General features: G+C 41.4%; 1 protein-coding gene across 3 annotated transcripts in view; it reads left to right on the plus strand.

Annotated features, from left to right (window-relative positions):
• Window positions 1-17,444, plus strand: part of LOC136875787 (leucine-rich repeat protein lrrA) — a 129,157-nt gene that overhangs the window by 38,153 nt on the left and 73,560 nt on the right. For all 3 annotated transcript variants that reach the window (XM_067149383.2, XM_067149386.2, XM_067149385.2), the window contains one exon: window positions 12,916-13,048. In XM_067149383.2, the coding sequence (XP_067005484.2) occupies window positions 12,916-13,048 (133 nt within the window). The remainder of the gene's footprint in view (window positions 1-12,915; window positions 13,049-17,444) is intronic.

A 17,444-nucleotide genomic window follows, 5' to 3' on the forward strand; every position in this document is an offset into this window, starting at 1 on the left:
AGAATTGGTATTAGGTCGTCTAAATTGTCTGTTAGTCTTGTAGTACCTGTTCTTTGCCGATACTGGGCATTCTGGATTAAGTAATGTGGGTCGTGTGTCGGTTTCTGTCCAACTCTACTTTGTCTTTTTCTTCTTAATGGAGTAAATTTAATCTTGATTTTAATTAAGTAATGATCTGAACCATTGTCCGTTACTCTTAGAACTTTGGCATTATGGATTTCCTTGTGAAAGAATATGTCCATACATACGTGGTCTAGCTGCCATTTCCTTTTTGTCCAATCAGGATGTTTCCAAGTTTTAAGTTTGTGTGGTTTTCTTTTAAAATGTGTAGATTTGGAGATTAGTCCATGGGTTCTGCAAATTTCTATAAGTCTTTGGCCATTTCTGTTAGTATATTTTCATATATATAATTTCCATTTATTTTGGAAAGACCTCCTGTATTTACAGGCTGCCGCTAAGAACAAGGTAAAACATATAAATTTTTTGTGCGTATCTATTAATTAAAGAAAATTCAAAATTAGCTGTAGAGATGGTGCCTCGGGATCTTGATGGAGCCTCGGAGGACGAGGGACGCTATTTCGGGGATGAGCTTCATTGGGAGTTGGAAGCGCTTCCATGTGGCGACGAAGTGACAAGGTATGGTACCGCGAGCTTCGACCATTATCCCTATTATTTCAATTTCCTGAAGGTGGTATTTAGATTTGTACTAAGGGATAGTGGGTTTGTATTTGTTAATCTTTTCTAGATTAACCTCCTCTGGCTGACCGCTATGGTGCTCGAAACTGACAGTCAGATCTAATATGAATCCTTGAGAGCTGTTGTCTTTAAAGGCTATGATATCAATTCTCTGCTAACTACCATTTATGGCCAGTCCGTGTACCTCCTCATGTACATTGAATCCCTTCTTTCTCAGTTCTTCAGCAATGAAGGATCTGATCTGGTGGTGTCGCGTGTTTCTTAGGAGCTCCCCGCGTGCGCAGAAACCCAGGACATGACCAAGAGTTTCTTTCTCTCCGTGGCAATGCCGACAGAGTTTGTTATCCAGGGATCTGCCTGGCACCGAGCGCACCGCAGAAACATTAGCTGTCATTTTTATAGCCTCTCGTAGCTCTCGACGGATCTTCTTAGTATCGTACAGGCTGTTCTTGGTGGTTATTTTCTGGGTTTCAGTGTTTGTTAGTTTTAGGCATTCTATACATTCCCGACTCTCTGCGTGTGAATCCCTTGAAGCGACACCAAGTGGATGTTTAGTCTTCAGCAAGATATTGCAGGCATTAATGAATTGTAGGTAAACTTCCCACGAGGATTTAATCAGAGCGTTACCGGGCAAGTTGGCCATGCTCGTAGGGGCGCGCGACTGTGAGCTTGCATCCGGGAGATTATGGGTTCGAATCCCACTGTTGGCAGCCCTGAAGATGGTTTTCCGTGGTTTCCCGTTTTCACACCAGGCAAATGCTGGGGCTGTACCTTAATTAAGGCCACGGCCGCTTCCTTCCCATTCTTAGGCCTATCCTATCCCATCGTCGCCATAAGACCTATCTGATTCGGTGCGACGTAAAGCCCGCAGCAAAAAAAAAAAATTAAACAGAGCGAGTCCTTTGTATTTATTTTCGGTGTACATCATGCCATCTGGGGTATCCATTGGCAACTGCAATATCTCCTTTGTTGCACTTTTAATCATTTTATCGCTATCGGATAAAAACAAATTGTGCAATTTTCTTGAAACTGCACGTCAGGAAAGGATATATCAGGGTGGGACAGATTGAGGAATTTAGTACTATGAGCTTTTGGCCTTCCTTAAGTAGTGGCAACGATGTTAGAAGTTGGAGCTTATTGTGAAGGTCTTTCATTACATTATTATTATTATTATTATTATTATTATTATTATTATTATTATTATTATTATTATTATTATTATTATTATATCCCGTCTGGTGGCCATGGTGGTTAAAATATAAAATATAAAGTCCTTATGATCCGACACCATGGATAGCTGGTTCAAGCCCCATTGGTAAAAGAAATTTTCACCAAGTTCGATAGCTGCAGTTACTTAAGTGTGGCCAGTATCCAGTATCCAGGAGATAGTGGATTCGAACTCCACTGTCGGCAGCCCTGAAGTTGGTTTTCCATGGTTTCCCATTTTCACAACAGGCAAATGCTGGGGCTGTACCTTAATTAAGGCCATGGCCGTTTTCTTCCCACTCCAAGCCCTTTCCTGTCCTATCGTCGCCATAAGACCTATCTGTGTTGGTGCTACGTAAAGCAACTTGTAAAAGAAAAAAAAAAGGAAGAAAGGGAGAAAGAAATTTTCACCATCAGAATGTTGGCCCGCAGGATAGTAGAGGGAGTGTTCAAATAGAGTGAGGGTATATGACGCTGTTGATGGTGATTCATCCATCAGATGGGGATGTTAATCCTTGAGCAGACCCCTTGGTGTTAATTGACGGGAGGCTATGTGGGTTTCGCCCTCTCCCTACCTTTTTTAAAATTATAATTTTTTATAATCAACTTTACGTCTCACTGACACAGATAGGTCTTACGGTGACGATGGGATAGGAGAAGGTTAGGAGTGGAAAGGAAGTGACTGTGGCCTTAATGAAGGTACAGCCCCAGCATTTACCTAGTGTGAAAATAGGAAACCATGGAAAACCATCTCCAGTGCAGCCGACAGTGGGGCTCGAACCCACTATCTCCTGAATGTAACTTACTATTATCACCCCCACTGCTCCTTCCATAGACACGCACATGCTCTCTCTCCTTAATTTTCCCTGTTGCTTTTACCCTGTCATCCATGCTTTCTTACTGGAATTTTCATTTTACCTTCATCTGTCTATATATATATGTATATATATATATATATATATACACAGTAATTTGAACGTGTATTGTGAGAAAACTTCAGTTCTAATATCTATGTGTTATACATCAAAATAAAAGTTTCCTAATCAGGATTACTAGAAAAATGTTTATTTCATGAAGTCCTTTATTTGCCTAAAATACTAATTTATTCAAATAATGTGATGCTCAAGAGCCTCCGTGGCTCAGACGGCAGCGCGTCGGCCTCTCACCGCTGGATACCGTGGTTCAAATCCCGGTGACTCCATGTAAGATTTGTGCTGGACAAAGCGGAGCGGGACAGGTTTTTCTCCGGGTACTCCGGTTTTCCCTGTCATCTTTCATTCCAGCAACACTCTCCATTATCATTTCATAGCATTTATCACTCATTAATATAAATCACCTTGGGAGTGGTGACCCCATTGTAATAATAGCCTATATATGTTTCATTCATTACATCCCTGACCCGGTCAATGACTGGAAAACAGGTTGTACATCAAAGAAAGGACAATAAGTTCCACCTTTTCAATACTATATATTGTGTGAAAGTTTTACATTACAGTTAAAACATCACAACTTTTGTACATTCAGTACCGGTTTCGACAGATTCCCTGTCATCATCAGCCGAGAATAATTAAACAAAGACAAGTATAGATCATGATTCTTATGATGTGATTACAATGGTGGATTAAAAATATACATTATATGATTAAAATAGTATATATATATACACAAATTAAAGGTAAGTAAAATGGGAATGGTCATTATTCTGAGGTGTACACCTTAATATTTCTAATTAAAAGGTTAATTTGTTAAAAGAAATTTTGTTCTTGTAATATATAATTAGGGCCTATAGTGAAATTTGATTGTAGGCTTAAATCTGTAATATTTTAACTTTTTGACCAGTCAATTCATTGAAGTTATGTAGCCATGTTTGACACATTAAAAAGGTAAACAAACATTTAGTCGAATGGTGTTCCACATAAAATATGTACAATAAAATTCGATTGGAGCTTCAACTTGGACTTAAGAATGGAAGAATTATATTAATGTTCAATGCAAGCAGAAATAGATGAGTTAATTTTTTCACTATGTACTGATGTTGGTAGTTAGATCCATTGAACAGTTCAATATGTCGATTTGTATTCTGGAATGGTTTACATTATTTTGAGGAATAGTAATTGAGGTTCTTGCTAAGGTGGTACTTGAAGATCTTGTGTTGTAAGTTGTGAATACATAAATGATTTGGAAAGATCCTGATCCAAGTCGGAACCTATAAGAAATAAAACGCTAGGTTTTCATTTTCAATCTGATGCTCAAATCGTTGCAATTAACTGTATGAGCTGACAGATGGCTGTATGACAGTTGTCTCCACAGATTTTTCTCTGCCAGGCTTATAGTTGGTTCTGTGAAAGTTGTAATTTGTTCACATCTTCTTTGCATCCAGTCTGCGATGCATACTCTTGGATGAAGTCCGTTATTCCTCTCTCTGTCCTTAACTGTATCTCTATTATTCTGTCACTTATACAGTCCACTTTGTCTACATACTCATCCACGATCTTGTTGGTTATTATCCCTACTCCGTTCTTTGCTTTATGTCCTCCTCTCCAGTAGAGGGTGTATCCTTTCTTCAAGTTCTTTCCTTTTTGTTTCCACTTAACCTCACTCAATTCCATCAAGGCTATATTCTCCTTCATGAAATCAATCACATCTTCTGACTTTCCATTCAGTGACATGAGGTTGATTATAATCAGTCAGTAATTATTGCTACCTTCATGGTGTTCTCTACTGATCGCCCACATCTCAAATTTTCTGCAGCATAAGAACTGCACATTGCTTCTGGGGAATGCCCTAGCCTTTTACGAAGCTAATTTAAAAGTAACATTTTCATTTTAAGCTCTTATTACAATGGGGTCACCACTCCCATAGGCATTTTAGAGCTACTGTAGGAGGTGATTAGGCTGCTCCTAACATGGAGTACAGACGCCGTTTGCAACCGCCCCTGACCTGGCGTTAGACGCTTCTTGATAGGTTCCATTGTCATTTCCTACACCGAGGGGACCATCACCGCACCTGAGAAAACTCATCTGCCCGTAGCCATTGGTCACCTTAGGGGACTGGGTTATTTACTGCCGCCAGATACTCGGTGTTGAGATGTTGGCTTTATGGTTTACTCATTACCGTAGTAGGGTAACCAGCCAGACAGCTTAACTCTTATAGTGCCAGGTTGCCAATCTATCGGCCATGCAAGCTGCTGCTAAAAATGCCTGGGGCCGATCTGTCGGCCACACTTTTCTTTTGCCTGTATCTTCAATTCTTGCTGCACGATGGCAGCGTAAGTTATACCCTGGGAAAGATTGCTGCTTTTATTCTCTGCAAATATTGATAACATGCGATATTGATATCAGTGCAGTTTTATAAAAGCTTTCTTTCGATGCAACGCGTGTTTCGCGTGTGATAGCCCTGCATTCTGCTGCTTCGTGTCGCTTGTTATCTTCTTTGTTTATATGTTTGATTATTTACTTCCACTAGTGTAAGGATGGGTAAGTATATGAAAGATGATTAAAATACACAAAGTTTTTACATTAAGTTATTCATTAGAGAGTAATTTATCGACTGACAAGTATTCAAAGTAAAGAAGAGGTTATTGTGTATTTAACCTTGCATGCTTAATTTTGTAAAAATTTGTAATTCTCAAAAAGTACTATCAAAAATTGTGTAAAGCTTTACTTTTTAATTCAAAATTAGGTGAATATTCTTGGGTATGATACCCATGATAAAAATACACTAAAAATGTAAAAATTTGGTCCATTTTGAAATTTAATTTTTTCAAAAATAAAAAAAATTGCACGCTTTTAAATTAAGAAAATGAAACTCTATTGCAATTACAGTCACACTCACATGTTCTCTATTCATCTGTATGCTATGTAAAAGAAAAAGGGGATATACCTCCAAAAATGTAAGTTGGAGAATATTTTTCCCTAGTTTGTACATTTTCATTACAATTGCTATGGTATTCTTACCGCAACCACTACATTACAGCCTGGCATCGAAGGAGTTGATCATTTATACCTGGATAGAAAAGTTCTTGTATCCCAGTATGTGATATTTTTCATGTTCCTTTCTGTATATGACTTGTTTTGTCACTTGTTTTTTTTCTTTTTCATTCATCATCATCATCAAGTCCCACTCCAGTCACCCGGGTGTGGTTAACAAGCCTCCTCCACTCCTTTCTGCCCTTTCACTTTTCCTGCTCCATTACTTCCGCCACATCCAATCCAGCTTCTCTAATGTCCTTCCAAATCTGATCCATCCACCTTCTTCTCGGTCTTCCAACTGGTCTCTTTCCCTTAACTTCTCTTTCCAATTCCCTTCTTGCTACCCGCTCCGTTCCCATTCTTTTTACATGTCCGAACCATCTCACTCTTGCTTTCTGTATGTTCTGTACTAATGGTTCTATATTTAGCTCTTCTCTGATTTTAATATTTTGAATTCTATCTCTTCTTCTCTTTTTAAAGAATGTTCTTAAAAATTTCATTTCTACGGCTTGGATCTTACTTACTATCTTGTCTCTTATTAGTTACCAGCGTTTCTAGTCCTATGTTACAATTGGTATGAAATACTGTTTATACAATGTTAATTTTGTTCTCTTGGATACTTTGTCATTCCATAAAAGCTCCCTGACTTGATAAAATGTTGTACCTTTACTTAGTCTGTTATTAATTTCAGGGTTGATTTCATAACTTCCATTAATAATGCTACCCAGATATACACTGTCTGACAGAGCAAATGCAACACCCAGAAGGAGTGGTCAGAACTTTATGCCAATTGCAGGGTAGACTGACGTCACTGAGGTATGCTCATGATGTGAAATGCGCCGCTGTGCTGCGCACGTAGCGAACGATAAATGGGACACGGCGTTGGTGAATGGCCCACTTCGTACCGTGATTTCTCAGCCGACAGTCATTGTAGAACGTGTTGTCGTGTGCCACAGGACACGTGTATAGCTAAGAATGCCAGGCCGCCGTCAACGGAGGCATTTCCAGCAGACAGACGTCTTTACGAGGGGTATGGTGATCGGGCTGAGAAGGGCAGGTTGGTCGCTTCGTCAAATCGCAGCCGATACCCATAGGGATGTGTCCACGGTGCAGCGCCTGTGGCGAAGATGGTTGGCGCAGGGACATGTGGCACGTGCGAGGGGTCCAGGCGCAGCCCGAGTGACGTCAGCACGCGAGGATCGGCGCATCCGCCGCCAAGCAGTGGCAGCCCCGCACGCCAGGTCAACCGCCATTCTTCAGCTTGTGCAAGACACCCTGGCTGTTCCAATATCGACCAGAACAATTTCCCGTCGATTGGTTGAAGGAGGCCTGCACTCCCGGCGTCCGCTCAGAAGACTACCATTGACTCCACAGCATAGACGTGCACGCCTGGCATGGTGCCGGGCTAGAGCGACTTGGATGAGGGAATGGCGGAACGTCGTGTTCTCCGATGAGTCACGCTTCTGTTCTGTCAGTGATAGTCACCGCAGACAAGTGTGGCGTCGGCGTGGAGAAAGGTCAAATCCGGCAGTAACTGTGGAGCGCCCTACTGCTAGACAACGCGGCATCATGGTTTGGGGCGCTATTGCGTATGATTCCACGTCACCTCTAGTGCGTGTTCAAGGCACGTTAAATGCCCACCGCTACGTGCAGCATGTGCTGCGGCCGGTGGCACTCCCGTACCTTCAGGGGCTGCCCAATGTTCTGTTTCAGCAGGATAATGCCCGCCCACACACTGCTTGCATCTCCCAACAGGCTCTACGAGGTGTACAGATGCTTCCGTGGCCAGCGTACTCTCCGGATCTCTCACCAATCGAACACGTGTGGGATCTCATTGGACGCCGTTTGCAAACTCTGCCCCAGCCTCGTACGGACGACCAACTGTGGCAAATGGTTGACAGAGAATGGAGAACCATCCCTCAGGACACCATCCGCACTCTTATTGACTCTGTACCTCGACGTGTTTCTGCGTGCATCGCCGCTCGCGGTGGTCCTACATCCTACTGAGTCGATGCCGTGCGCATTGTGTAACCTGCATATCGGTTTGAAATAAACATCAATTATTTGTCCGTGCCGTCTCTGTTTTTTCCCCAACTTTCATCCCTTTCGAACCACTCCTCCTTGGTGTTGCATTTGCTCTGTCAGTCAGTGTATAAACTGTTCTACATTCCCTAACCATTCTCAGTCTATGTTCACTTGGCTTCTCTTTTTCTCTTTTCCACAGTGCATGACTACAGTTTTCGTTTTACTAATTACCATTCCAAACTTCTTCAGATTTTCATTCCAAATGTCCAGTCTCCTTTGTACTTCCTTTTCTCCCTTTCCCCAAATCACTGCATCATCTGCAAATACCAAAGCATTCACTTCATCAGTCCTGATACTCTGTTTTACACGTTTTATGATTTCATCCATCAATATAATAAACAATAATGGTGACAGTGCACTTCCTTGCTTGAGACCTTTTTTTTTGTATAAAATGTTTCAGAGTCACCACTCCCCACTTGTACACTGCTTTTACTCTCATGATACAACATTTTTATCTTGTTAATTAATGATTTTGGTACATTCCTTTTCAGTAGGCATTCCCATACATGTTTTCTCCTAACTGTATCATATGCTTTTTCCAAATCCAAAAAATGAATATGATTTCCATGTTCCTTTCCAGATGTTTTTCCATTACCGTTCGCACTGTAAATATCAACTATATTGTTGATCTATTTGGTCTAAAGCCATATTGTTCTGCCTCTAACTGTGTTTCTGTTATATCCCTCAGTCTGTTGTCTATGATTTTTCTCCATTGTTTTTAGCGCATGTGATAATAGGGTTATACCTCTATAATTATCACATTTCTTCCTATTTCCTTTTTTTGAACAATGGTGCAATGCTTCCTTGTTGTCAGTCTTCAGGTATCCTCCCCCCCCCCTGTGGGTGGGGGACGCAGACGAAGAATACACCAACAGTATTCCCTGCCTGTAGTAAGAGGCGATTAAAAGGGGCGACCAAGGGATGATTTTATTAGAACCATGAAACTACTTATGATATTTACCACCACGCGGGGAACACCATGGGTTGCTAATACTGCGCATAGTACCACTATGTTAGGTACCAAATAGGTGTGATTAGTAGCAATAGAGTACGTTGCCGGTTTCTACAGTACCTGTGATTCGTACCCCTGTATGGGCAACACCATGGGATTAGCGACACCATGGTTCTGCCTTGCCTCTGCTTAGTATCCACTATGTGAGGAACACCACGGGATAATGCGGGTCCCTGTGGTCAGTCTACTTATGGGAGGGATGCCATAGGTTTGCGTTGCCTGTAAATAGCGCCGCTCTGTGCTAAACTCCATAGGTCTGTGTTACATGTGCGAATTTCATTACCTGTGAGTAGTACCATAATGTGTGGAATACCACGAGTCTACGCTACTTTTGATTAGTACCGCAACATGACAAATAGCATGGTTCTATTTTCCTAGCGATAAGTAGGCCCTACCATTTTGAGGCCGATGACCTGGATTTTGGACCCGTTTCGACTACAAGCATCTTCAATTCAGTATTGTAACGTTTTGGCGGGGTAAATAAGTAAATAAATGAGTACAGAACCTGGTAGCGTCTATTTCTAAGTTTTATTAACTAAGCACTACAATTACAGATTTACACACACACACACACACACACACACAAGATAGCCGAGCTTACAACTTACACAAGTACGCGGTTACACACTTACACAGTTCACGCACTCTCTCTCTCTCTCTCTCTCTCTCTCTCTCTCTCTTAGTTTCTCATGTTCTCACGCTACCCAGTTCTACGTTCACACACAAGGTTCCATGTTGCACGGCTACATGTTTTTTCCTTCGCCGTCAGCCCGCACTGTAGCATGCTAGTTCGATAATGATGGCAGTTCACACAAGTCAGGATAGTATCCGCCGCACTCAGTCTGTTGAACTCCGTTCGCAGTCTGCACACGTCGTCACCCAGTGCTCCCTTTGCGCTGCTCCAGAACACCCAAGGTTCTTCTCCAGCAACTGGCCCCAAGGGACTCACACACACGACGTCAGGGAAACCGGAACGAGTCCTCAGCTCCAACAGGCAGATACTCCACCAGGCTGATATCCCCAGCCCAGGCTCTCGCTCTCACTCACTCACTAACTCACTAACTAACTCAGGCAAGTCACTCCTCTCCTTATATACCTGCGCTGGGCCTTCCAGAACAGTCCGGATGCTAGATGTATCCAGAAAGCTCACGAGATGGAAGACTCCTGATTAATAGTAGAGTTATTTCCAGCAGCGCGACGACGGATAGAAGAGAGAAGGGCCGGCCCAGAACTTAAGTGTTGCTCGTGAGTGGCGCGGTCGAGCATAAGGGGGGTGGGGCCGATGCGGTGACGAGCTCGGCTGATAGCAAGTTGGCATGGCGGACGCTATAACCATTACAGTATTATGCTTTAGACGCAGTCCCTTGGTCAGTAATACTATTATTTAACGCTAGTTTCTGGGAATGTGGGGCATTGCGGGTCGGATCCACCGATTGTTTTAACTTCATATCCATCCATTCGTTCTTTGCCCTCATGTTTTCGAATCTGGTCAGTGGAGGATTCTAGATTTTAAATGGTCATAACATTTTGTCTCATTTCGTACCATTACGGGCTGATGACGCCAATGTTAGGCCCCTTTAAACCACAAGCATCATCATCATCATCAGGTATCCTTTCATCCTTCCCTATGGCATTGAGGGCTTTGTTATAGCCACTGTAGTCCAATGCTTCCTGCTGTCTTAATCACATCACCATTGAATTCATCTTTTCCACTTTCTTTGCCTTTGGTCATTACTTTCACTGCTCTTTCAAGTTCCAACCATGTTATCAGGTTCTCTTCTCTTTCTCCATCTATTATTTCCATTTTCCTATCTCCTTCTTTCTCCGAGCAGTCATCCTCATTATAATGTTTTTCAAAATACTTTGCCATCACCTTCTGAAGAACCTTTTCGTCATCTGCTATGGATCTGTCTTCTCTCTCTCTAATGCCTTGATTTTTTCTTGATTTACTCTTTTCGATTTTATTACTCTGTATAATAGTTTCTGATTTCCTTGACTATCTTGCTCAGTTTTGTTGGTAAACTCTCCCCAACATTTCTCCTTTTCTTTGTTGATACTCCTCTTTACTTGTAGTTTCAATCTTTTGTATTCCACTTGTAACCTTTCTATCTTATTCTCATCCTTCTGATACATTTTTTGCTTTTCCTTTTCCATTTCTTTCTTTATCTTGTTCCTTTCCTTTATTTCTTATTTTGTCTGTTCACCACCGTGTCTCCTTTCCCTTAACCTATGCTTTCGTTTTTCCGCGTACCTCAATTGCTGCTTCCACAAATGTCTGTCTTTAATTGTCCCACTCTTCTTCTCCACTTCGTATTTCCATGTTGGGCAACTTCCTTTTAATACAATCTTGGAATGTCAATCTTTTATCCTCCTCCTCCAATTCCCAAATCCTAATCTTTGGTTTCTTCTTCAATACAATTTTAGGGCATTTTACTTGTTTTAATTCCACAATTAATAATCCATGATCATCCTCCATACTTTCACTGGGGATTATCTTTGTATTCAGGACGTATCTTCCCCATTCTCGGTCTGTTGTTATAAAATCGATGAGTGTTCCATACTGGCCATCTCAACTAGATCAACTGATCTTATCACTATTCCTGTTCTGTGTTCTTTATTATCAGGTTATTTCTGATACAAAAGGCTAAGTTTCTCTCCATCTACATTTCTATCGCCATACCCATGTGGGCCCAGAACATTCTCATATCCCATTCTATCAGTTCCCACATGAGCATTCAGATCTCCCATTATCATGATCCCATCTTCAACAATGTGTGTTTCCAGTTCATTGAGGAACTCTTGTCTTTCTTCCATGCTACATCCTATCTGTGGAGCATACTCCTGTACTATCTTCAGTAGTTCCTTGTTTTTACCGAGTTCGATAGCTGCAGTCGCTTAAGTGTGGCCGGTATCCAGCATTCAGGAGATAGTAGGTTCGAACCCCACTGTCGACAGCCATGAAAAATGGTTTTCCGTGGTTTCCCATTTTCACACCAGGCAAATGCTGGGGCTGTACCTTAATTAAGGCCACGGCCGCTTCCTTCCCACTCCTAGTCCTTCCCTGTCCCATCATCGCCGTAAGACCTATCTGTGTCGGTGCGACGTAAAGCAACTAGCTAGTTCCTTGTTTATATGTATGTGCATTATTATAATTCTTTCATTTACATACTTAACTTGAGCTATTGGCTCAACATTCTGATTCACTACAAATCCCACTCCATTTCTTTTCTCTTTACTGTTACCCATCCAGTACAAGGTGTACTTCTTTCTTAGTTTCTTCATTCCTTTCCCTTTCCATTTTACTTCACTCAATCCCTGGATGTCAAGTTTTCATCTCTCCATTAGGTCAGTCAATTCATTTTCCTTCCCATTCATTGTTAAAATATTTATTGTTCCAAATCAGGTTTTGTTCTCTGATCTAACACTTGCACGAACATCAGGATTACCATCATACTGTGCAACTGTAGTCAGAGACTTCTCAATTCAATTCCATTTTTAAACTTCCATCTGAAGCTTGTATTATAGTTGAAAGCAAGTACAAATTTACTCATCTGCTGACCTGCTAAGCCTAACGCATCTGAGGATTTTCTTTCGGGGTTTACTCCCTTAGCCTTTGAAGATCCCTCTTCTCCACAAGGCAGTGGTTTCCTCTTCTAATTTTCCCCATAGAGGATGGGTTGCCTCATACACCATCTTCGCCATTCCGAAGGTCTCCTTCTCTGCCTAAGATGCTGTTAAGGTATTCACCCGTAACCCCGGTCATGGTTTCCACGTTATATCCCGTGAGACTGGGTCCCTGCCTGTGCTTAGCGCTTCTTCACACATACTGTCTGTCATTACTTATCCGTAATTGATTATATGACTCACTAGCAAGAGTCGATTGTAAAAGAAACACTGTCTCTACTTTATGTTCTCTAACTGATAAAATTGTTTTTCTTTCTGCAGGATGGTATTGATTTTGCAGCTAGATATAAGATACTGAAGGAAAACTTGAGGAAACGCTCTGCAAATGTTCCTCCTGGGAAAGTACGTATTGATGGTGTGAAACCACAGCCTGAACAAGAAGATTGTGAACCATGTAAGAACTATTATTTTTTGTAATGATGTAGGCCTTCACAACTTGTATTAATGGAAAATTGTATTATTTTGAGCTATTAGGCTGTGGTTGCATGTTGATAAATTGTAACATCCATAACAAGCATACAGTCTTGGCATTCCCTTGCTGTTTCTACTACAACATCCCTGTTTGCTGCCCATTCTCTTGCTATGTCCTGAACCTGCTTACTGTCTATTGATTGGAAATTTTCACAAATCATAATATCCATGTACTTTTGTCTTAATTCCCTTTTCCTAGAGCTTGTTCACCCTTATTCGTCTGCAGACATGTTTCACTTTCTCTACCCTAGACCTAAAGATATTTCACTACAGATCAGGTATCCCCCTGTGGGTGGGGGCAGTAGAATAACACCCACGGTATCCCCTGCCTATCGTAAGAGGCGACTAAAAGGGGCCTCAGGGGCTCTGAACTTTGGAGTGTGGGTTGGCGACCACGGGGCCCTCAGCTGAGTCCTGGCATTGCTTCCACTTACTTGTGCCAGGCTCCTCACTTTCATCTATCCTATCCGACCTCCCTTGGTCAACTCTTGTTCTCTTCCGACCCCGACGCTATTAGGTTTGCGAGAGCTAGGGAGTCTTTCATTTTCATGCCCTTCGCGGCCCTTGTCTTCCTTTGGCCGATACCTTCATTTTTCGAAGTGTCGGACCCCTTCCATTTTTCTCTCTGATTAGTGTTATATAGAGGATGGTTGCCTAGTTGTACTTCCTCTTAAAACAATAATCACCACCACCACCACCAGATCAGGTAGTGGTCTGTATCATCGGAAAATCCCCGGAACACCCATACATTCCTATCAGATTGCTCATGTGTAGTGGTGAATAGCTGTATGCTTGAAGAATGTATTCGTAACTGCTAATCCCATACTAGCACAGAAGTCCAGTAAACACTTCCCATTCGTAACTAATATATCTTCCCACATTTACCCACCTTGTCAACAGTGGACTACACTTTACCTGTGTTATTTCTTCGGAACATTTCTCTTCTCACTCCTCTTTTTGTGTGCTGGGAGGAACCTAATTTTAATTTTAGTCAAGATAAATTTCTGAGTCGACTTCTGCTTCCCTTGCTACATTCACGATTTATTTCTTTGCTGGCCTAAAAATTGTTACGTGATCAATCTGACACACTCCCAAGATTGGATTAGGAGGTTTCCAAGTCTTCTGTTTTCTCAGTAAATGTTTGAAATTTGTTGCCATCAGTCAGAAATCAAAGGCACAGCAGATTCAGTGATCATTTAGTTCTTTCTCCGGGTTGAAACGTGTTGTTGTTTTCTTTACATTCTGTACAGTTTGCAGACGTTTCGAATACATTGCAGCATTCTTTGTCAAGGCGACTGAAATACCCCTACTCGATCCGAGGTAATCAGTCTCCCAGGCAATCACACTATGAGAGTGGTTCTTGACCTTGGCCTTATACATCCTACCCTTTCTGGCTGACGTAAACCTGTGCTGTTTTGTAATTAAACGTTCATCTTGCGTGTTTATGTTGAGGTCTGTATCTCTTTATCTATGTATGATAGTCATCCAGGAATTGCTGATTTTATATCCTTCTTCTAAATTCATATTGGTCGTGTGTTTCTTGATTTCGACAGCCTCACGGATTTTCCTTACCAGATTCCAAGGGATAGCTGCTAGGATCTTGGTCTTGTCAAATGATATTCTGTGTTTTGTTCCGTAGGAATGCTTGGCTACAGCTGAAACATCTGTGTTTTGGTTCTTGGTGTGACGGATGTATTATTTTAGGTGGGTAGAGATCAGGCGTTTTGTTTCACCAACATAACACGTTCAGCAACTACATTCAATGTGGTATACTCCAGGAGCCTGTAGTTCTATTGTGTCTTTTACTGGTGGTAGATAACAGGCTAGCTTCCGGTGTGGTTTATAGATGGTTTTTATGTCATAGCCTCTTGCCAATCCTGTCTGTAGTGTTTCTAGTGTACAGAAGTATCGCTGTTTTCAGGCGGGTCTGTTCTTTTCCTTTGTTTTCTTCTGATTTTCTAAAGATTCGTTTGATGTTATTGAGCAAGTAGCCATTTCTTCTGAGTGTTCTCATGAGGTGTTCTTTCTCTTCTTCAAGGTGTTCTGTGTCCGATATTGCTATGGCCATGTTAATTAGTGATGTTAGAACAGCCTGCTTTCGTGATTGGTGGTGATGAGAAGAGGCATGCAGGTACCTGTCTGTGTGTGTGGGTTTCCTGTATACTGCGTGGATCAGACTTCTATTGGTGTTGCGTTTTACTAGGACATCCAGGAATGGTAGTTTTCCCTTTACCTCGATTTCCATGGTGAACTGAATATTTACGTGAATAGAGTTGAGATGGTCGAGCATTAGATGCAGGTTAGCGCTCCCATGAGGCCAGATCACGAACGTGTCATCCACATAACAGAGAAAACATTACTGTTTCAGGGTAAATGTTCGAAGTGTTCCATATACATGTTTGCTATTATTGGAGAGAGCGGTGATCCTTCTGCAGCCCCTTCTGTCTGTTTGTAGAACTCTCCGTTAAAGTAGAAATAAGTGGCGTTAAGGCATTCTTTAACTAGTGTTGACAGGTCTTCTGGAAGTTTCTGGTCTAATAGCAGAAATACTTCTATTAGCGGTACCTTGGTGGAAAGTAACGTGATGTCAAAACTTACTAATAAGTCCGTACTTTTGATTGATTGGGCCTTAAGGAGCTAGATGAAATGTTGGGAGTCCTTCATGTATGTTTCAGTGCGTCCTGTATGTGGCTGAAGTAGTCCGCCTAGGTAATGGGTGATATTATGCGTCAGAGATCCTATAGTGCTCACATTAGGTCGCAGAGCTATGCCTTCTTTATGGATTTTTGGGAGGCCATACAATTTACCACTAGTAATGTAAATTCCAGTGCCTCTCCTGACACTGGTGTGCACAGTGCCAGTGCCAAACGCGTCACCGTGCCAAAACACTTATTCATTGGACTCGTATAAAAAAAATTTATGCTTCATGTATTGACAAATAGGAACTACTCATAGATATACCATAATTTATATTAATATTTACATGCAAAATACTACAAAATAATCCTCAAATAAGTTTTCCATTCACATTCAAGAACAGTATTTCTTTCACTTTATTCGCTGACAGCCTGTTTCATCTGTTGGTCAAAATTTACTTGCAAAATACTACAAAATAACCCTCAAATAAATTTTCATTCACATTCACATTGCTACAACACACAACTTCTGGACAGCTAAATAGAAAAGGTTGGGATACTGAAGTTTTCTTCCCAACCACCATTTTAACGGATCTGCCTGCCTAGCTATTACGGGGTCTTCCACGTACGACGAAGCACATGCTGTGTGCCATTTCACAGTTCTTATATGGACTGATCGGAACAAAAATGGAGATCAAGTTGCTAAAACGTCAATGTTAAAACATCAAGCGTCAATACGAGCTGGAATGATAATCTTTTCATCAGGCATTTACCGAAGGAACCGTACATAGAAGGCGGTGGAAAAAGAATGACGAATGCAGATTATTTGAAGCTATTATTAAAATGAAGATTTTTTTCTGACTTCTTTCTTTCAACTGACCTACAGGAAGCAAGTCGCAGTCGACTACGGGAAGAGAATTCATCTTATCGGGAGTAAACAGTGAAGATTGATAGGAATTTTAATTCGCGGCAACACGCAACAACGCTAGCTGCAAAAATGAAATTGCTGCACGAAATTAAACTACGTGTGAAAATAGATATCAAGATTACTACATTGATACGTCACAACAGTCCTTAGACGACCTATATTTGGCCGATACTGCTTATTTCAAACAGCTGAGAGGTTATCCAGCTGACCAGAACATTTAAAACAAGGAAAACATAGAGAAATCCATTTTTGCATTCTAGTCAAGAGAAATAGATACTACCTATCCCAGTTTATTTGAGACAACCTTACTGAAATAAATTGTCCCAGAGCAATACGTAGATATTGTAGGCATATTGAAACAGATATCAACCAGAAGATGACGACATTGAATAAAATGTTTTATTATTCTGTTCCAAATGCACAAGCCTCCACCATGATGCTGTAAAAGGAAAAGGTGATACTACTCGGATGATGGCAGCGCGATGCGATGTTGACAGTCCAGGATGACCAGGAATCAGCTAAGAGGAACAAATATGTACCCAGATGCTTAAGAGAGAACCATGGAGCGATGTCGGCATATCCAACGACCAGATGCGAGACGGCAGCAGGACTCCTTAAGCAAAGTTAAGTCCTCTATAAGTCGTAATTGTAAGTAAGAATTTTTCTTTTTGTGGCTATGTATTGTCATAATTTATGACAGTGTGAATATGTGCGTAAGTGGTTATCAAAGTAAGGTTACAGGATGTAGGTATTCT

The sequence above is a fragment of the Anabrus simplex genome, chromosome 6 (assembly GCF_040414725.1).
Source record: "Anabrus simplex isolate iqAnaSimp1 chromosome 6, ASM4041472v1, whole genome shotgun sequence".
Taxonomy (NCBI): Eukaryota; Metazoa; Arthropoda; class Insecta; order Orthoptera; family Tettigoniidae; genus Anabrus; species Anabrus simplex.